The following is a 22246-nucleotide window of genomic DNA, read 5'->3' as shown; positions in this document are numbered from 1 at the left end:
ATTCTAGTAATGAGGGATTACCAAATAGTATTGAAGACTAATTGGCACTAGATTAATACATTAGGGACTAATACTAGTGTACTTTATTCATTTCTAAAGTACAAAAGAAGCAGAAAGCCTTGGGTATTATGACCCATGAAATTTATTAGACAATGGTCAAAGTAATATAATCTGGGTAAAAAAAAAATGACTTCTTTTTAGAGTAAAGTATCGTTTTTATTCTTAACGTTTGGGGTAAGTTTTAAAGTTGTCCCTAACGTTTCAATCGTCCTATTTAAGTCCCTAACGTTTTAAAATTGATTCAATGTTGTCATGCCGTTAGGGATCCGTTAACAGAATTGACAGCGGGACAAAATTGAGACGATTTTAAAACGTTAGGGACTTAAATAGGACGAAAACGTTGGGGACAAAAATGATACATAGAAATAAATTTTAATTTTATCCTTTAATAATATCAATTTTTTACTATACATAGTATTCAATTATTTTTTAATCACATCTAAGTAAATTACATTTAATCATATTACTTTCATTTTAAATAAATTAATTTTTTTATAATTTTACTCTTAAAGATTTTTAGTTATCATGAAATGTTTGTAGAATGACTAGTATATAAACTTGCCGAAAAGAAAAAATAATATATATACAATAAAATATATATTATACATTTGTCTCTAATGTATCAAAATTCTTTAAAGTTATAAAAAAATAAATTTATTTAAAATGAAAGTAATGTGATTAAGTGTAATTTATTTAGATGTAATTAAAAAATAATTGAATATTATGTACAGTAAAAAATTAATATTATTGAAAGATAAAATTAAATTAAAATTTATTTTTATGTATGGTTTTTGTCCCTAACGATTTCGTCCTATTTAAGAACTTAATATTTCAAAATCGTCTCAATTTTGGCCCGCCGTCAATTCTGTTAACGGATCCCTAACGGCAGGATAACATTGAGTCAATTTTGAAACGTTAGGGACTTAAATAGAACGATTGAAATGTTAGGGACAACTTTAGAATTTATCCCAAACGTTAGGACAAAAACGATACTTTACTCCTTCTTTTTAATAGTACAATGATCAATTTGCCACCCATAATTACCCCTCTAATAATTTATAGCATTGGAAAGTGACTTAAGAACAGAACCCCTTAACTTAAGGATAGAGTTGGACTGCAATGATGTGATCATATATATAATGATTTGACCATTTTAATATGAAGAGTATTTATGATAGAGTTAAAGCCATGCATGCATGCATGAGGTGTCATCAATAGTCATTTATAGAGTCATGTTATTTTCAAACACTAAATATAAATCCATAAACTCATATCTTTGTACTATACAACATGATATGATTAATTAATATTTATCTCTTTTTATAATAAATAGGGTATTGAGAGGCATATATGGCATGGAATAGGGAAACCAATGCCAAAAAGCCGAAATTGAGTGCATCACTTTGCAAGGTTTGAAAATGAATACAAACAAAAGCTAAATTATATAATGAATTTGTCACTCAAGGGACTCACTCATTGAGACTTGAGAGGATATAGCATTGTCTATATATATAATAAGTATATATACGTTCTCATTGAATTTTCTCATGTTGTAGCTGGTAAATCTCATTTATAGAGCATAATTACATGCTAATAATTATTTGATAATAGTGATTTGTTTTTGTTAGATGTATAATTTTTGTTTGTCTTCTCTTATTAATTTAATTTTTTTTAAAAAAAATTTATAATATAATATCAAAAATTCTATGATTAAAAAATTTAAAATTTAATCTTTTTTAAATAGTGTAATTAAGACAAAAGAGAAATAACTCCTAGCAAATTTTTACACAATTAAAAAGAATCCTTACATAAAGATATATTAAATATATAATTATTTGTGTATCTCTTTCGTCCGTTTAAATTTTTAAAATAATTAAAATGTGTCAGTTATATATCATTTTTCTCCTGAACATGAACTAAAAACGTATACTTTTTTAGTGTGGACAAACATATAAATTATGAAATCTAATTTACGTGAGAATAAATTTCATATCCTATCTAACAATCATATATCAGTCTGACTGTGTTTGTTTTCGAGAATAGGATATGACAAGACACTGAGAATAGAACAGGACAAGACACTGATGAATAGAAATACAAAATTTTATGTTCTTGTATTCTGTTTGGTGATAAACTAGAACAAATTATGAAAATCTAATTTATTCTCATTTTTTTCATTCAAAAAATTTGAGATGAAAAATATAATAATAAAAAATACAATTATGAAAAATTAACAAAAATAATGAAAGAAAAAATAAAAAATAAGTTGTGTCCTTTGGTAGTGTCTTCGTGTCATTCCTGTCAGGATTGACATAAAATACACTAATTAAGTGTCTCTGAACACATTGTCTCTGTCCATATCTCTTCTGCCAAACACAATTTTATGTCTCTATATTCCTATTTCAGTATCATGTCTCTGTAAACAAATGCAGCCTATACAGAAGATATAGAACAAGTGTCCAGAACATTTTTTTTTCTCAATATAATCACATAATTTTATCCTAATTAATATACCATTTATTGGGTTTGGTTCTTTTCGACCTAGCCACATACAGCTAGTCTTATCTCTATGATTATGGAAGCAATGACAAGTTTGAAGAGACTGGGCAAATAATTAGAAAGAAACAAAGACTTTAATTGTTTGTAATAGAGAAGGTTTTGTCATATTAATATTATTGATCATAGGATCTAGACTTAAGACTAGTAGTCCATCCCATACGTGTGAATTTGGGAAGTGTATCTTGGGATCTTGGCCATTCATTTATGATTCTAATTTCAATTCACAATGCATGATGCATGTCAATTAACAAATCTTGTGTTGGGTTCCATCAATGATCAATGTGTGTATTAATTATTGGGATTCAAAAGTCCAATTGATGTACATCGAATTCACAACTTTGCTGACTTTATTGCACGTGTGCCATGCATTAAGGACAAAAGTTCAGATAGTAACACAATTACTTGTTAATTATAAAGGACCCCATTCCTTTCCTTCTAGGCTCCATCCTCAATGCAAAATTATATCATTATGGCAGCGTTTGATGGAGAGACAGTGATGGAAAAACTGAGATTGAGAGATAGATTAAGAGATAAAAATTGAAATAAATTTTAGTATTCTGTTTGGTATAAAATGGGAGACAGAAATTGAAATAAGAATAAAATTTTAATTTAATTTGTACAAAGAGTAAAATTGAAATTAATTAATTGAAATAAGGATATTTTAGGTATAAAATGTTATTAAAGTTTCAGTCTCCATCTCTAAAAATTTTAGTTTCCTGTATTCTCACTTTTTGAAAGTACTGAAATACTAAAATTTTAAAGACACAGATAAAAACTTTAATACCAGTCTCTAAACCAACAAACATAATATTGAGTCTCAGTCTCTCAATCTTCGGTCTCAATACCTTAAAACAAACGCCACCTAAATATCTATGATTTAGTTTTGAAGATTAGACTTAATTGTTTGTATAATATAATCTCATAACCACTAAAAGGCTACTATCAACATCAAAATTGGAGAAAATTAAATGTAAGCAATCATAACTCATAATTAATTAGCTGTGGAGGTAGTCAATTAGATTGGATAAAAGAGTAGTTATACTCTATTATTGTTATGGTCTAGTATATATTTTAATTGGATTCGAATTATCGATCTTCTTTACGGATACGTATTATTTTTTTTGAGACATAATTGAGTCGTAAAATACTCAATTCAAATCATAGTATGAATTTACTTGAGATTCATCTCGTATCTAATAAAATATATATACTATATAAATATAAATATAAGGTGAAATATCTATTTTATTATATTTTTTATAATTCTTATATCTCATGTAGACGACATCTAAATTGAGCGTTGGAATTTTTATTGCAAGTATTGTTTCATCTTGCTCGTGAATTATTATTGTTGACTGAAATTTTCGTTTTTTGATGATTAATTTTTATTAAATTCAGGTTATTAGTTAGTCAGATTAATTACTATGGTATATTATTAAATTTTTTTCATGTTGAAGAATTGATGGATATATTCATAATTTAATATATTAGACATTTTTGAACCACTAATGTACTAATTAATAAACTCTTAAAACAACATATTTTAAAATAAAGGTTTAATTATTCTGTTAGTCTTTATAGTTTTGTAAAATTTTTAATTAGGCCCTATACGTTTTTTTAATTGGATCTCTGCACCAATTTTTTTTTTTTAAATTAGGTCTCTTTTAATAATAATTGGCTTAATTGTATAGAGACCCAACTAAAAAGAAAAAATTGGTGCAGGAACTCAAATAAAAAAAATATAGAAACTCAATTAAAATAAAAATTGGTGCAAGAACTCAATTAAAAAAAATATATAAGAACTTAATTAAAAATTTTGTAAAACTATAAAAATCCACAAAATAATTAAACCTAAAATAAATATATAAAGAGAGTAGTACATGTTTATATCTTACATCTATTTTTACATACAATAATACTAGAGAACCAACATGGTTTCAGCCAAAAATCAGCCAAATACCTTTGAGTGAATTCAAAATCTCTACGTGAATGTTGTTTATGCTAGGCATTAGGATGTTTCTTTTATTTATAAATTGAATGATTCTGAATCTATTTTCTGATTTATCATGTTTTAGGCATTTGGAGAGGGAAGGATGGTGAAGAGACGAAAGCTAATTGAATTAGTTTCCGTGATTCACATTGCAATAATACTGAACGTTTCTCCTCCTAATTTGAATATGGTAAAATATTTAATAACCAATATTTTAAATCATAAATAAATAAAACTAATTACTATATTTATAATTAATTAAGTTGTTCCATTCTTAGTTGATTTGGAGTTGGTTCATATACTTTTCCTTTTTACATACCTTGAGTGACTCGCTTTCTTGTCATGAAGACATGAACAGTATATAACCTAAAAATCAATACCACCACTAAGTTGTGGCTCAGTGCTAAATCAAAATAGTTAACGACAAAATCATGAATTAATTAATTAGAGGTTCATTATTGTAATTGGAGGTATATGTATAGATAGAGGGTGTGTATTCATTGCCCTACTCTACTAATGTTTGTTCAGAGGTCATCACTCACACATTTTGTGACCACCATAACATTTTCATTAGTCAAATATGGATTTTCCTTGGATCCTGTTCTGATTAATATATATAGAATAATAATAATTGTGAGTTTTGATTTAATTTACTGTAACGACATAGATTCTACATTCAACTAATAAGTATTTATAGTAATTAACAAACACAAAGCAGGGGAAGTAATTAAGGGTTAAAATAATAATCATGGAGGAATTATATGGAAGGAATAATAATATATAAATATATTGAATTTATTATTTGTTGATATCTTATAAGCAAAGCTTCAATTCACTGAGGTTGTTGTTCTCCATTAGCATCATCATCATCATCACATCACTTGTATGTATAAATTAAATTAAGATATATTTTTTAATTAGTGAGTAGTGGTGCTACAGAAAATTATTAATTAATAATCAAGCAATTAATGTTGTTACCTGTATATCACGTGCATGGCACACCCCTATGTGTAATGTGTTCATCAATCATCACTATAAATCCACCAACAAGGCAACAACAAAGTGAGTTTATTTATTTATTTATATATTATTAGGTCCGAAAGAAAATGCTCTTCATATATATAAAAAATATTGTCATTCATAGGAAATGAATTCTTTTATTAAAAATGTTATTATTTAACAATGTTTATAAGTGATAATAATATAAGATAACCCTTTAACATAAATCCTATTATGTCAAGAAAATTTGCACTTTTTTTTGTATGAATAATTATGAGTTTAATAATATATAGGGTAAATTATTTTTTCGATTAATATCAGTTAATTTTTTTTGAAAAAAAAATGAGGATTCAATAAAAATAATTTTACAATAAAAAAATATTGTCTAATATTTTATACACTATTAAAAGTGCTTAATTCGACAACCTATACTATTTTAAAAGTTTTACAAACACATATATATAACTATATATGTAAAATTAAATTACACTTTTATTGTATAGAGAGAGATGAGGTGTATCTATGATTATCCAAGACTACTACTTTTACTACAACAATTTCAGTAGATAGCGGCAGAAATTTTGCGACAATTTTATAAAACCACCACAAAACAGCAATCTGCAGTATATATAGTGGCGGTTATTAGTTGAGATTGTAATAAAGACAATATTTAGCAGCGAATTTTTTCAAACCGCCGCTATGTGTCGCTTTTGTTATAGTGTTTGGTTAAAGATGAAGAAATTAATAAAGTGATGGGAAACAAAACCGTATATCTTCTTGTTTTATGCTTTGTCTAATCTTACTTTTATTATTACCATATTCACTGAGTTCTTTTTGCCTTGGTATATATCCAAAAGAAGCTTGTTGTTTTTCATTGCTACAATTGCATTGTTGTGAAGAACAATGACATCATCATGCATGCTAAAAATTTGATGTGTCAATATTTCATAGCATGTCCCAAGGGCCGGATCAAGAAGCTTTTTATTATGAGTTACAAAAGAAGAACATTACAATAAATTGGTAGGGTAAGAATGTGGATAATAATTCTACATATGATTCCCATCCACACACATAGCAATTAGCATAGATCTCTTTTGTCTCATATATAGGGGCCCTTTATATATTTATTATCGTCTTAAATTTGATTCATTATATTCATCTACCGTTATTTTTATCAAGAAATTCAATTAATATTTCCTATTTTTTCCCTATTAATCATATTTTGTTATTATACTAATTAATTATAGAATAAGTATGGACCAATTTTTAATTAGTCAATCAATCAACTTTTTAATAGTAAAATTATTTTCTTAATCCTCATTTTTTGAGAATTTAAAATTAGAATTTAAAATTAACTAATATTAACTAAAAAATTTGTTTTCAAATTAAACTCTTAATTATATCCATGCACCATATATAATTTGCTATCTTGGCAAAAGTAGTTAGAAAAGGTTTATTAAGACCAAGAATATATAATGGGAGTCACTTAGATAAAGATGCTAAAAACGTTTTTTTATAAAGATATTTTTTAATAATTAAAATTTAATACATATAATTAATTAAATCATGTTATTTTTGTTAAAATTAGGTTAAACAAATTGATTTGATCAAAAAATAGTGAATCAAATTTTGAACTGGTCTAAATTAATATTATTTTTTATAGAAAATGACTACAATACCATATTATAGAAAATAACTAAAATACTTCTATTATATATATTAATTTTAAAAATCCTAAATTTTAGTTCTTTATTTTTCTATCGTAGGTTAGGATTTAGAATTTTTAAAATATATATATATATATATAATAAGAGTATTTTAATCCTTCTCTATAATAAGGATATTCTAGTCATTTTTTATAAAAATAATATTAATTTAGACCAGTTCAAGATTTGATTCACCATTTTTTTTGTTAAATCAATTTATCTAACCTAATTTTGATAAAAATAACATAATTTAATTGATTATATATATTAAATTTTAATTACTGAAAAACATCTTTAAAAAATGACGTTTTAAACGTTTTTATCTAAGTGACTCCATATATAATAGGCTACGTAGCTATTTCTAGACCATAAAATTAGATGGAATGTAACTATATATAGTCAAATTCATTGAATCCAAAATTAAATGCATGCATCATGAGCATGCATGTCCTATGCATGTTTACATTGTATTTTTATGATTGAAGGTGAATAGTATAGTGTGGATGTAGATGAAATTTTTCATCTATCTTCTAAATGAGGTAGCTAGTAGATTGGATATATAATTGGAAAAGATTCTAAAAATATATAAGATCATGCAAGATTCATAATATACAGAAAACATTATCATGAAATATCAAGCTAGATATATGGAGTGAGATCTTAAATCAAATCAAAGGGTAATCATCAAGATTCATTGATATATATGGCAGGTGGAGAAAAATGGTGCCCTAAATTTGAGCACCCTGGGGAAAGGTTAGTTGTTATATAATCTTATATAGATTTACATCCAACTCAGTTGGTCGAGTAGTCAGTTTATTCGTCTGCTTAAATATGTGTCGAGAATTTAAATTTCGTCTTGTGCATATAGTAATTCATTGACTAACGGCAAACTCTTATATAAAGTTCAGAACCGAAATGAATTAGTTATTGACTCATTGCCCTATTGAGCTGAAAAATATCATAAACAACAAAAAAAATATAAATTTATATTCAAGTATATATTATTGATAATTTTAATTACTGCTATATATATATGACTAAAAAACATTTTTTTCAATTAAATTCACTAATAAAATAACTAAAACTATCATATATTAAAATAGCTAATTCTTATATCTACAATCTAATTAAAAGTATCACTTTATTCCATTTATCAGTAATTGGTTATTACATTTCTAGTGTTCCATCAATCAAAACAAGCTCAAAAGTCACAGGATAAGAAGAAGGGTCTTAATCTCTTCTCATGATATGATACTACAACAAAATGAACAAATTAACCAACTACTTGATTATTTGTATTATTTTATAATTTGTGTATAGTTCAAATCATTTCCTTTAGACATTAAAGGTAAATATTAAGAATATCTTTATTCACAAATTTTTTCATTAGAAGTTAATGATTTCTACTGTTTGATTTATTCAATAAATTGTTTTTTCACACTTAAATTCTATATCTAAAATTTAAATATATCATAAAGGATACCTTATTCAAAAAGAAGAAAATGGTATCTAACTTCCAAATTTGAAATCTAACATAACCATATGTCACAAAACTATGCCTTTTACTTTCATAACATGAATTAAGAAAGTATTTTAATTTGTTAATCTCATTATTTTCTTGTTCAAAACTTATGACTCATGATGACCACTTTCATTCAATATATATATATATATATATATATATATATATATATATATGTTAAACAGAGAACCTTTTTTGCTTTTTGCAAGTTATTCTAAGCAGTAGATAATTCCAAATTAATAGTTGAAGCAACTGCAATAATAATATTGTCCCTTCCACTCAATACCATCATATCAAAGACCACCATACATTTATGACTAAATAATCCTGCAAATATTAATTATAAAACCCATTTTTTCCCTCCTTACATCTTCATCTCCATGTGCACTTCACTTCTGATCTCCACCACCATCATCATATGCACTCCTTTTATATATAGTAGTGTATTAATACGCTTAGAATTATATATTATGAGTTATTTATAATTTAAAAGGTTTTGAGTTTAAGTCTTTGATATAACAAAAAAAGGGAGTATTTTTTGTAGATTATATATTATGAGAAATATTTTAAAAAAAATAATTGCACACCAACCTTTTTCTTATTTCCATTATATATAAAATATAAAAGTATAAATATATAGATTATATATAGCGTAGATAAACCAAAATCTGACTGTAATCCTCCTTATTATTAAGTTTTAATTATAAAAAAAATGAATGTACATTTTGTTTCTTAGAGAGAATTAGCGAATTTTTGTAAGGTTTAATTACTCTATTGATCTTTATAGTTTTATCAAGTTTATAATTAATTTTTTATATATTTTTTTTCAATTAGATCTCTAAAATACTTTTAGTTTTGTAATTAAGTCATTTTCATGTCAAAAATATTAAAATTAACGGAATATTTTTTCAAAAAATATGTGGTAAAAAATTTAATTAAGTTTTTAATTTGGATATATTCATTTACAAAAAAAAATTAAATTAACTCTAATATCTTTTACACTAAGAATGAATTAATTATAAAATATAAACTAATGTAGAGACTTAATAATTAAACAAAATATAAGAATTTAATTATAAATTTAATAAAATTATAAAGACTAACAAAATAATTAAATTTTTTTATTTTAAATTCATATTTTTTTAGAGACAATTTTATTAGTCGATTCTTTATACTTACTATAATTTGAATTAAAGATCATGGACTAAAAAAAAGTACTTATTGCTTCAATTTACTAGTAAATATCAATAAAATTAGTGAATTATTAATTTATTATAGTAAAAATCCTCCATAACTTAAATAAATTATCTAACAATAACTATTGATAACTATTATGGATTTTAACATTGGAAACAAACATACAGGTCCTCATCATTGCAATATTAAGAATCTGATCCAAATAAGTAAGGAAGCAGATTAAAGTACAGAAACTATTTAGGGTAGAGATACTAGCAATGTTGCAACCACCACATCAATGGTTTCCATCAAATTGCAACCACATAAAAAATTAAAGAGATGCATGGACCACACCCAAATGGGCCATAACTAATTAGATAGAAATTATTTTCTTGATTTAACAACCTATATATCACTATCCCTAAAATAATCATGTCAATTATTATTCACTAAAAAAAATAAAAAAGTGTTATATATATATATATGACTAAGGACTAATTCGTTAAACTTAAGTTTTATTTAAGAGTTTGTTATTGATTAATAATAAGTTGATAATATTCAAATTTTGAACATTTATTTAAACGAAAGAGTAAATTAATTACTCGAACAAATTAATTATTTTTAATATATATTTAATTATTCCTAAATAAAGTTCTACTTAACTACTATTCCATGTTTTCCTGCCAACCTTTGTTAGTATAAAAAAGTTCCAATTTCGTCAGGCATATATTTTTTATAATAAACATTATTTTTATACTAGGATGTTTTAGTAACCAACATATATTTTTTATTTTATTAATTAAAAAATATTCTAAATACATAATTAATTAATAATAATAATATTTTTATACAATATAAAAAGTATTTAGTGTATAAATTGGTTATTAAAACAGTTTTACTTAAATATCCCATTATGTATTGAACCCAATTGTTAAGTAATTAATTAGATAATAGTTTAAGGAAAAGTCTAGGGGACCAGCAGTTTTATTGAATTTTAGCCAGCATGTAACCAGCAGAGAAAGGTGAGCCATTGAATGAAATCTCACACCAATCTCACACCATCAAATCATCATTGATGGCTAGTTGATGGCTAATCACAAAAATTGCTGGCCCTAGCATTGCTCATAGTTTAAAACTCTCTTACAATTCTAATGAAAATGATTATGCACTAGTGCCCACGTGGGGAGCAAAAAAAAAAGAGAAAATCTTAACATGATTTTCAGTTCCACCATTTTTCTTCTCTGACAATGAAACACTAGTTAATGGAGACTACTAACACATCAGATTGGAATTACACTCAGACTGCAGCAAATTCCATCAAATTTCAACCCACTACTTGGCATGTTTAAACAATAATAATAATAATAATAATAATAAATAAATAAATAAATAAATAAATAAATAAAAGAGAAAAGGATAAATAGGTACCTAACCTTTTGTTCCGCGGACATTTTCGTTCCTGACCATTAAAAAATACTTTTAAGTTCCTGACCTTCACAAAACTTGGACGGATCAGTCCCTCCGTTCAAATGTCTCTGTCAGGGACTGATCCGTCCAAATGCCTCCGTCAGGGACTGATCCGTCCAAGTTTTGTGAAAGTCATGGACTTAAAAATATTTTTCAATTGTCAGGGACGAAAATGTCCGCAGGACAAAAGGTCAGGACCTATTTGTCATTTTCTCTAAATAAAAAATATCATATCTTACTTCTATAAATACCATCCTACTTATGACTATGCATTTATCACTTCAAAGAAAACCTCTTACAAAAAAACATAAGCTATAGCTCTTGAGTTTAAAGCTTATGCTATTCTTCCATAAACAAAAGTATCATCACTTCTCATCATCTCTTAGCAATGTCTAGAAGCTTAAGAAACCTCTCACTTTCTTCCAAAATTATCTCTTCCATAACATTGATTCTCTCAATAAACTCTCTTTTCTTCTTTTCATGTTGTTACTCTCTTGATGAACAAGGCAAAGCCCTTTTGGCATGGAAGAAAAGTTTGAATGGTAGTTCTAAAGATGCATTATTAGCATCTTGGGACCCTTCAAACCAAACACCATGCAATAACTGGTTTGGTGTGAAATGCAACTCAGAAAATGAAGTCATAGAGATAAACTTGAACTCAGTGAACTTGCAAGGTTCATTGCCTTCAAATCTTCAATCTCTTAAGTCCTTGAAGATTCTTGTCCTCTCATCAACCAACATCACAGGAAGAATCCCAAGAGAGTTTGGAGACTATCAAGAACTCATCTCAATTGATCTTAGTAGAAATTCTCTCTTTGGTGAAATACCAGAAGAGATTTGCAAGCTAAGAAAACTTGAGAGTTTAGGACTCCATGATAACTCTCTTGAAGGAAAGATTCCATTGAATATTGGAAACTTATCAAGCCTTGTGAACTTGACACTCTTTGATAACAAATTGAGTGGTGAAGTTCCAAAGAGCATTGGCTATTTGAGAAAGCTTCAAGTGTTCAGAGCTGGAGGGAACAAAAATCTCAAGGGAGAGCTTCCATTTGAGATTGGAAACTGCACTAACTTGATGATCTTAGGCCTAGCCGAAACCGGCATTTCCGGCAGTATTCCGGCATCAATAGGGATGCTGAAAAGGCTTCAAACCATTGCAATTTACACAACACTATTGTCAGGTTCTATTCCTGAAGGGATTGTGAACTGCAGTGAGTTGCAGAGTCTTTACTTGTACCAGAACTCTATTTCTGGTTCAATTCCAACTCAAATTGGAAAACTCAGCAAGCTTCAGAATCTACTCTTGTGGCAGAACAATATAGTTGGAACAATTCCTCAAAGTCTTGGAAGCTGCACAGAACTCAATGCCATAGATTTGTCACTGAATCTTCTCACAGGTAGCATACCAAAGAGTTTCGGAAAGCTATCAAATCTTCAAGTTCTTCAACTCAGTGTTAACCAGATTTCAGGTACTATACCTGAAGAAATCTCAAACTGCACTTCTCTGTATCAGATTGAAGTTGACAACAATGCTATTTCTGGGGAGATTCCTTCTCTTATTGGCAACTTGAGAAGCTTGACTCTGTTCTTTGCATGGAAGAACAAGCTAACTGGAACAATTCCAGATAGTCTTTCAGATTGCAAAGATCTTCAGGAGCTTGATCTTTCATACAACAGTTTGATTGGTCCAATACCGAAACAACTATTCGGATTAAAGAACCTCTCAAAGCTGCTGCTTCTTTCCAATGAATTCTCAGGCCTTATTCCACCTGATATTGGTAACTGCACAAGTTTATACAGGTTGAGGTTGAACCAGAACAAATTTTCAGGAACTATTGCATCTGAGATTACCAACTTGAAGAATCTGAACTTTCTTGATCTTGGAAGCAACCATCTTGTAGGGGAGATTCCTCAAGACCTTCACAGATGCCAAAAACTCGAGTTTCTTGATCTTCATTCCAATAGTCTCACAGGTTCAGTTCCATATATGCTTCCAACAAGCCTGCAATTCATTGATTTCTCAGATAATAGGCTAGAAGGTGAACTAAACCATTCCATTGGTTCACTAACTGAATTAACAAAAGTCAACTTGGGAAAGAATCTTCTCAGTGGAAGAATCCCTTCAGAGATTGCTTCTTGTTCTAAGCTGCAACTTCTAGACTTGGGAGGCAATGGCTTTTCAGGTGAAATTCCAAAGGAAATTGGTCAAATTCCTTCGCTCGAAATCGGCCTCAATCTCAGCTATAACCAGTTTTATGGTGAAATTCCAGCAGAATTCTCTGGCCTTAGCAAACTTGGAGTGCTTGATCTTTCACACAACAAGCTCTCAGGGAAATTAGATGCTTTTTCTGAGCTTCAAAATCTTGTTTCCTTGAATGTTTCCTTCAATCATTTCTCTGGTGAATTGCCTAACACTCCATTCTTCAGGAAGATTCCAATCAGTGATATCACTTCAAATGATGGTCTCTTCATTGCTGGTGCTGCTACACACAAAGTTCATGCAAGATTAGCTATGAAGATCATAATGTGCATTCTCTTGATCACAAGTGCAGGAGTAGCACTCTTCACAATCAGTTTCTTGATTCGTGCTTATATGGCCAACAAATCACTCATGAAAAGTGAAAATTGGGAGATAAATTTGTACCAGAAGTCTGAATTCTCATTCTCTATTGATGACATTGTCAAGAATCTGATATCAGCCAATGTGATTGGAACTGGAAGCTCTGGTGTTGTGTACAAGGTAGAGACTCGAAATGGTGAAACACTAGCAGTTAAGAAGATGTGGACATCATCATCAGAGTCCAATGGAGCATTCAGTTCAGAGATTAAGATACTAGGTTCAATCAGACACAAGAACATCATCAAGCTTCTTGGTTCTGGATCCGACAAGAACAAGAGCATGAATCTGCTGTTCTATGAGTACCTCCCTAATGGAAGCCTGAGTTCATTGCTTCACGGTTCAGGAAAAGGGAAAGCAGAATGGAAAACCAGATATGATATTGTGTTAGGCTTGGCTCATGCACTGGCATGTTTGCACCATGATTGTGTGCCTCCTATAATTCATGGAGATGTAAAAGCTATGAATGTGTTACTAGGCCATGGCTATCATCCTTATCTTGCTGACTTTGGTCATGCAAGAATTGTAGCTGAAAATGCTGACAAGCCAGTTCAAAGACACTACCTTACTGGTTCCTATGGATACATGGCTCCAGGTAACTTATACTTTTTTCATTCATAGTATAGAGACTTAATTACAAACTTTTAAACAATTAACTATTTGATGAACATTTTCAGCACTTAGATAATCCCTTTAAATCTTGATTAGTACTAATTAGTATTGTTTTTGTTATATTCACAGAGCATGCATTGATGCAGTGTATCACTGAGAAAAGTGATGTTTACAGTTTCGGAGTGGTGTTACTTGAGATCCTCACAGGAAGGCACCCTTTGGATCCAACTCTTCCTGAGGGTGCAAACTTGGTTCTTTGGGTCAAGAACCACTTGGCTAACAAAGGAGAACCATTTGAGATCATTGACACAAATCTTAGAGGGAGAATAAATGACCCTACTGTGCACCATGAGATGCTTCAAACTTTGGCAGTGTCATTTTTATGTATCAGCAACAAACCTTATGAACGTCCTACAATGAAGGACACTCTTGCAATGCTCAAGGAAATTAGACCCTTTGGTGAAGCCTCAGGGGAAGATCATCATGTGTTCAAGGGAGGTTTTTAACAAGACTTAAGAATGCAGTTTCAGATGAATCTTCTAACTAGATGAATACTTGCATGGTTCACATTAATTGTGCATAGTGTATTGGTATGCCAGTTAGAGCTGGCTAGAATAACTAGAGATATTCAAATATAATCTTATTAGATATACAAGTAAGAAAGTGTTCTAGATGTTTTCAGTTTTTCACCCAACTTACTTCTGTTTTTTTTAGGTTTATTGGTTTTTGAATATAATGATAAAATAAGATCTTCTTGGCCACAATTTTACCTTACAATTCAAGTTTCTGTTTTAGGTGTATGTTTGTGGTGAATGAACCAACATGCAAACAATATCATGAACAAAAAAAATTGCTCCATGTACACTAAAATCAGCTATTATATATTTGTGTATATTTATACATATTGATTTATACGTTTTTCTAATTAAATAATCAGACTTGTCATAGTAAAATACTCAAACTTACAATAGAACAATAATCAAACTTGTTTACAGTAGCATAATAATTTTTCATGAGATGTTAAATACATATTTCTATATGCGGTAGCTGATTGGTGGCTGATTTTTGGTATAAGGTTGTATTAACATTTTGATAGGAGGTATCTAGGAGAGAATGAAGGCTTAACTCTCAAGGAAGCAGAAACAATGATTAGCATTAGATCAGTTTTTGCAATTAGAAATCACAAACATGTATGTAAGACTCACTTAAAACCTTATTCAAGAAATTTATGTATATAGTTACTATTGCATGTGATGACCAATGTGGACAAAATAATAGTGAAATGAAACCATATATAAAGTTTGAATTAACAAGATTCCTTGACTGCATTCTTTTTTTCTCTCTATCCCTTCCATACAGACAGACACACACATGGTCCCAGGTTTCAAAGCTTCACATGTATTCCATGTGCTGTCTGAGAGAGACTTATTCCAGTGATTGGAAACTCTCTCATAAGCACATATTTCAAACTGAGATTCTATGTTTGTTTATCCTGTACACATATTTGCACATGTAATCACAATGCATTCAGGACCATTATGCTAGTAACATTGAAAGATAACAGCATATATACACATTGCACAAGTGAACAAGGGAATTTCCCATCATTTGCACGGTTCCACAAAATTCTTTGCCATTTAAAAAAAATGTTTGGTCAAAATGGTCTCTGCCACAATAAAAAAAAGGGATATGTATTGTGTAGGTTCTTTCATATAGTAAATGCCTTCTATATTAGAAGGAAGACTGAAAATATAGAGCTTGAATTTGTCATATTATTGAGTCACAATTGTTCTCACCAACATTGTTTTTGTTCCTTTTTCATTAATCCCAAATAGTGAAAAGGGAGTTTTGTATGTAAGCTTATCCATTCACATTCACTTGAATATCTTCCCATAATCTATTATATTCATTCCCCTTTTCCTTCCTTTTCTCTCTATATCATTTACAAGCATAAAAACTTCAGCATTAGTACTTATTCAATTTATTTTTTTTTAAGATACACCCCCTCCCAAAAATAAAATCTTTTTAAATTAATGCAAAAAAAAAATTACTTCATGTCATGATACAACTAGGCCTCCCAAGTCCCAAGTCTCCATCACTTATGTAAATAATTCAACAGATGTCATTATATAATTAGCAGTGATTATAGCTGTAATTTGAAAGCAATGTTTGATAATTTATCTTTTTAAGCAAACCATGGAAACAAGCATGTGGCAGATGATTCCAGATCACTTCAACACCACAGCTCCAATAATGATAGGGCATGCATTTGAGAATTGACTCCACAAAGCAAACACTTCTCCTTAGTGGTGCTTTTATTTGCTGCTTTATCACAAGCCTCTGTCAAAACAAGCAGCTTCAATGTACTCAGACAAGTGAAGTCTTTGAGCAAGTTGATGAGGGGCTATGAAATTACTACTTTTTGTTGTTGTTGCCATGGCACTATGAGAGTCAATGGTGGCTCCATCCCTACCACCATATTACTATGTATGCATTTCAGCAAACACTTCTGGACCCTACTGTCAGTGGAATTTCTAAGATTGGTCTGAGTTTTGGATAATGTCCCATTTGTGTGATCACCATGGAGGATCCTGCTTTTGTCTTTCTAGTTTCTTCAATATGAAGTTAATGACATTCCAGCCGAAGCCACGGTATTGGAGCCACCTTATGATCCTTGACTTCCTTGTCTCTATGGATATGTTCTGACCACGCGACCATTGCTTTGAGGCCTGAGCATAAAGATGATCCATGGATTGCTTTGACAAGCCAATAATTGGCTTCTGATCTTCCTCATAATCATTGCCCTTAAAAACAACTTCAACTGCATTCTCAGCATCTGCTTGACTTACTCCCTTCTTGAAAAGTACCTGACATAATAATCACAACTCCATTACACAAAAATAATGCCCTTAAGGATAAGTGTGTTGTGCAATGTGTGCTTTTGCCTAGTCTTTGTCCCCCAGTGAGGAACCTTCAAGAATGCACGGTTTCGGTGCATCTAAGAGAAATCATGAGGGGTGAAGAATGAAACCTTCAACGCATTTGCCATATTGGGAAAGAATGAAAAAAACAATGGAATTAAATAACTATGGAATGAATTGAATTGATGAGACTTCAATGAAGTATCTAAGTAAAAGGTGAAAACAATACTAGATAAATTGCAAAAGAAATGGAAAATATCGTATCAGAGCTTCCGTGTTAGTTGAACAATTCGCTGAGAAAATTAATAGCACAATAATATGCATCAAGCATAGAATAAATATTTCATTAGAAAGTTCTTAGGTGTAGAAAAAATTCAGTGCAGACTAAATACATGAGTTGAAATTTTGACACAGAAAATTACATATCTTGGGGAATAAAATGATTATTATTAATTATAACCTTGACCTTCAATGCTAGTATCTATTCTCACATGTGCACTCTCAACGGTTAATTCCGAAAAGAGAAAAGGTGGATGCATCGTGCACTGCTGAGTTTGCAAGATGAGGTCACTATGCATTACAATTTTTCCTCCTAATACTTCATTCTAGAGTTAAAATGAAAGAAATTCTGGCAAGCACTTACACAAGCATCATATCATCCTAAATATTTCCACAACTAAGTATAGATAAAGGAGAAAAAAGCAGTATGGAACATGGCTTTACTTAAGGCTACACATAACAAAGAAAAGGTATTAGGAAGAACAAAATTACAGTATAGACCAGCTTACACGTTTGATCCGCCTCGGCCCCCAAGTTGATGAAGACCATCTAGATTGAGCTAATGATTCAGCATACAGCCTATCATTGATCAATCCTCTGAACCAAAGAAAGAAATAGAAAACAGTCACCATAAACCAAAAATCTTTATTTGTTAGGTAAATTAAGTGTATCAAAATTAGGACATAAAATTATTCTAGAATATATTCTTTTTTTGAGGGGAAAAAAGGCACCCTCTCTCCCTCCTGAGGCAAGAAAAATGGAATAAAAAGAGAAAAAAGGACTTTCAAACATTATAATAGAAAGTTATTTTTAACACACCTCCTCTGAAACTTGTTTATCACTTCCTCCACTACATTAGGAGAGAATCTTTTCCCAAGCAACTTCTTTCGCAACTCGACTGCTGTGAGTGCCCTGAGAAGCAGAGAGACAAGCATGCTTTAGAAAATAATAATAGCATAAAACTGCATCTTATATAAATATATTTGCACCCTATCTCCATAGTAAGTAATTATTTGACCTGAATTAATATAAAACTTATTTCAATCTTTTGTTCTTTTCTTTGTCAACTTATAAAATTTGATTATACAGAACAAAATAATGGGGATGGGGAACAACACCTAACCTAGATGCAAGAAATTTAATAGCTGATTCCTCAGCATCATTGGTAAATTTGTCAATTTGCATTGAATCTTGTTCACAAAGGTCTCCTGCTTGATGGACTGATAACTCTTCAACAGCCTCCGCAACCTCTTCCATTTGTTCACAACCTACAATTCACAAATTAAAATCATAACTTTTTTTTTTCTTTTTTTACATTAAGTTTAACCCTGCATATTGAAGCACTAGTGAGTAGTGATTCCCCCAAAACATGACCTAGAGTGATATCATACTAAAAGATGTTAGAAAGTTTACCATCTTCAAGGTTATAAACAGGTAAGCTATGGTGAATTACATTCGGATTGCGAAAATTTTCGCTCCGCATAACCCTTCCATGCACACCATTTCCCCCATTTAAATTCTTTGGCACACTTGCATCAGGATGGCTAGAACAGCTAAAATTTTTCAAGTTCTTCACTGGCAGAGAAGTTTCAGATGAATTAAAGTCCCTGCTCTTCAAGCACACAATGTGACACTTCCAAATGGTCCTATTTTTCAAGTTTCAACCACAAAGGTAAAGTGCAAAGCAAACATAAGTATATATGATAAGAATCCAGCTCAAAAATCTTCAGAATATATGTATCATACACAAAAAATCTGATCTTTTTCAGAAAGAGATTGAAGAAACTCCTTCACTTGAATCCAATTCCATCGATTGGGTAGCTAAAATTGTAACTGACTAACTCAATTACACTTAAAAACTAAGACTTTCTGTGTGTTGGTTTCCCTCACTGTTCTCTTTTAAGTCAAAAAATGGAAACTTTGGAGCTGAATGAGAAAAACAACTCACTGACGAATTGAGAAAACGCGAAATGGAAGCTGGCACGAGATTTTGAAGCCGATGTTTCCCGCGAAAGTTGCCATGTTCATCGAATCCTCAATTTTAGCTAAACACAAGTGTCTGATTCGTTTGATTTTCACGCTTTCGTTTGTGTTCTGTTTTTGTTTTTTTTTTTCTAAAATTGAGTTTGGGCCATAATGAATTTGGGCTTTGATCTTTGGGTTGGCCCATATTTTCTGCATCCCCAGCTAGCGTATTGGAAATTTGGAATTTCTTTTTCTTTAGACCAAAAAATAACACAAAAAATATCTTATTTGTATATTTATTTAGAGAAATATTATTCTTGGAATAAAAAAAAATCAAAGAAACGTTATTTTTACATTAAAAAATATAAATATAAAACACAACATAGAAGATAAAAAATGAAAAAGGATTAGATTTAGCTATTTTTATAAAATACTAGTGTATGTTCCGTGTCCTGCATGGGATAATACATAAAATTATATAAAAGATTTTATTAAAATTTAAATAAAAATATATATAGTAATTATTATTATAAATATTTTATAATTTAAAAATATTAAAAATAATTAATATTTATTTTAATCAATTTGGATTGGTTGAATGGTTATCTCATTTGTCTGCTTAAGCAAATATTTGGAGTTCGAATCTCATGCTTAATAAATAGAGCATCAATATGTGGTGGATTAATCCTCGACTTGTCGAGTTAGAAAATTCATAGAAAAAAATTGTATTTATCTTTAAAATAGATTAATTTTTCACTAATAGCAATACTTATGAACTTTTATCTTTGTTGAAATTTACTTAGGACAATTTTATTAACCACATTTTGAAAAATCATATTTGTTGAAGATAAAATCAAGAAGAAATATTTTTTTTTTAACACTCAACAGGATAAATATCTTCCACAAAAATAGAAGAGAAAAAGGATAGAAAATCTGAAAAACTAAAGATGTTGCATTATTCATTCTATGCTATATTCATTGGATTTTTTTATACTTACATTTAGATGTAGAAATAACATTAACATAATTATGTAAAACCATGTTAAAGATAAAAAGAATGCTAATATTTTAACAATGTTGTGTTATGGTTGTTATCTGATTATAGCAGTTCAAAACAAGAAGAAAAGAAAAAAGATTATGGTAGGTGAATAGAGAGAATAATGCTAGTAAAATTTGGTATTACAAGATTGGAGAATCTTAATCTGAACTAGTTCTGAGTTCTCCAAGCATACAAGAAATGGCAAAAACCTATGAGAGATGGAGTCTCCCCTGCTATTTCAGATTTTTCTGAGCTACAAGGATTCAAGGATCCAGGCTTAAAGATAAACACACCACGCCCTGATGGACCAATCTCATTGAATAACCAATCATGAACATCCCAAAACATATGAACTGGCAAGTTATTCACCATGAGAATTTCATTCCCTCTAAACCTCCAATTGAGGTTCATGATCCTACTTGTCAACATGCCATCTATGGTGATCCACATTTCCGGATCATCCGGCCCGGATAGCGAGGTCTCAATGACAATATCATGTTCCTCTTCGCCGTCGTGTAACATTGCCTTGGTGCAAAACATCTTCTTTCCAGACACATTTTCTTTCTTGCACAACAAGGTAGCCTTTTCAGGTGATGGTGTTGATTTGGTTCTTTCATAAGCATCCTTTTCTAAATCTCCTAGCAACAGAGCCACCTCTTTCTTGTGCACCAAGGCAACGTAATAGCCCGAGCAAGGCTGTGGATTGTTGGAGAATTTCGCGTGCCGGAAATCCCAGAAGATATCTATTCTTGCCTTCTCTATTTCAAAGGACTTAAGGCCCTTTTTCCCCCACGAATGGCCGGATTCGAAATCAATCTTGCAGGTGAACTTGGTTGAAACAGAGGAAGAAGCAGAAGGCTCTTCAAGGCTCATAGAAAGGGAATGTTCTGTGGGACTCTTGCACCATGTCACAACAACACTACGATAAGAATCTGCTAAGTTTGTATGATACACAAAGGTGACATAATTCTGAAGGGCATCTTTCCTTGCAGCCTCTCTTTTCGCCACCTCATCCTTGTTCGGCAGACCAGTCCTCCTCGACCGGCGATCAGGAATGGATATTGGCACTGCTCCTATAAGAGAATTCGCCATTGCATATAGGATTGATACTTGATCCTTCTTTGGCCCTTTAATGGTTGTTTTGTTGAAGAGAATTACAATTGGTAGAACTAGGTATGAAGCCTAGTTACAATGAAAATCATCATCTTTCTTTCACCTATTGTAATTCCCAAATTGGAAAAGCTTCATGCTTTGCCAATTATTTAAGGAAAAGAGATGTTTTGTTACACCATGGGAAATGGACAAAACAAAATCTCTTGCTAATATAATGATTG

At 30.2% G+C, this 22246-nt stretch overlaps 3 protein-coding genes across 3 annotated transcripts; 1 reads left to right on the top strand and 2 right to left on the bottom strand.

The window, feature by feature from the left end:
* The first annotated feature begins 11754 nt into the window (after positions 1–11754).
* LOC107609504 (uncharacterized) lies at positions 11755–15485 on the top strand. Its single transcript, XM_016311497.3, has 2 exons — positions 11755–14691; positions 14838–15485. Exons 1-2 carry the CDS (start codon positions 11868–11870, stop codon positions 15212–15214), a joined length of 3201 nt encoding a protein of 1066 aa, XP_016166983.1. The 5' UTR covers positions 11755–11867; the 3' UTR covers positions 15215–15485.
* Positions 15486–16714: 1229 nt separating this feature from the next.
* LOC107609774 (regulatory protein RecX family protein) lies at positions 16715–19981 on the bottom strand. The gene is made up of 6 exons (XM_016311798.3): positions 19857–19981; positions 19322–19554; positions 19032–19176; positions 18728–18820; positions 18418–18505; positions 16715–17575 (listed from the first exon to the last, which is right to left on the bottom strand). The coding sequence occupies exons 1-6, from the start codon at positions 19934–19936 to the stop codon at positions 17285–17287; spliced, it is 930 nt and encodes a 309-aa protein (XP_016167284.1). The 5' UTR covers positions 19937–19981; the 3' UTR covers positions 16715–17284.
* A 1099-nt stretch (positions 19982–21080) lies between these two features.
* Positions 21081–22089, bottom strand: LOC110264770 (uncharacterized). The gene has a single exon (XM_021106856.2). It carries the CDS (start codon positions 22002–22004, stop codon positions 21081–21083), a length of 924 nt encoding a protein of 307 aa, XP_020962515.1. The 5' UTR covers positions 22005–22089.
* Between the last annotated feature and the right edge of the window lie 157 nt (positions 22090–22246).

This window comes from Arachis ipaensis, chromosome B7, assembly GCF_059453495.1.
Source record: "Arachis ipaensis isolate K30076 ecotype BB chromosome B7, ASM5945349v1, whole genome shotgun sequence".
NCBI lineage: Eukaryota > Viridiplantae > Streptophyta > Magnoliopsida > Fabales > Fabaceae > Arachis > Arachis ipaensis.
The sequence above is the reverse complement of the archived record's forward strand: the minus strand, read 5'-3'. Positions and strand labels throughout refer to the sequence as shown.

Coding starts and splice junctions, on each gene's coding strand:
- LOC107609774 (XM_016311798.3), bottom strand. CDS start 19,936: ATGAACATGGCAACTTTCGCGGGAAACATCGGCTTCAAAATCTCGTGC. Junction 19,555..19,856: donor CGCGTTTTCTCAATTCGTCA/GTGAGTTGTTTT, acceptor CTTGAAAAATAG/GACCATTTGGAAGTGTCACA. Junction 17,576..18,417: donor GGCCGAGGCGGATCAAACGT/GTAAGCTGGTCT, acceptor TTATTATGTCAG/GTACTTTTCAAGAAGGGAGT.
- LOC110264770 (XM_021106856.2), bottom strand. CDS start 22,004: ATGGCGAATTCTCTTATAGGAGCAGTGCCAATATCCATTCCTGATCGC.
- LOC107609504 (XM_016311497.3), top strand. CDS start 11,868: ATGTCTAGAAGCTTAAGAAACCTCTCACTTTCTTCCAAAATTATCTCT. Junction 14,692..14,837: donor CTATGGATACATGGCTCCAG/GTAACTTATACT, acceptor TTATATTCACAG/AGCATGCATTGATGCAGTGT.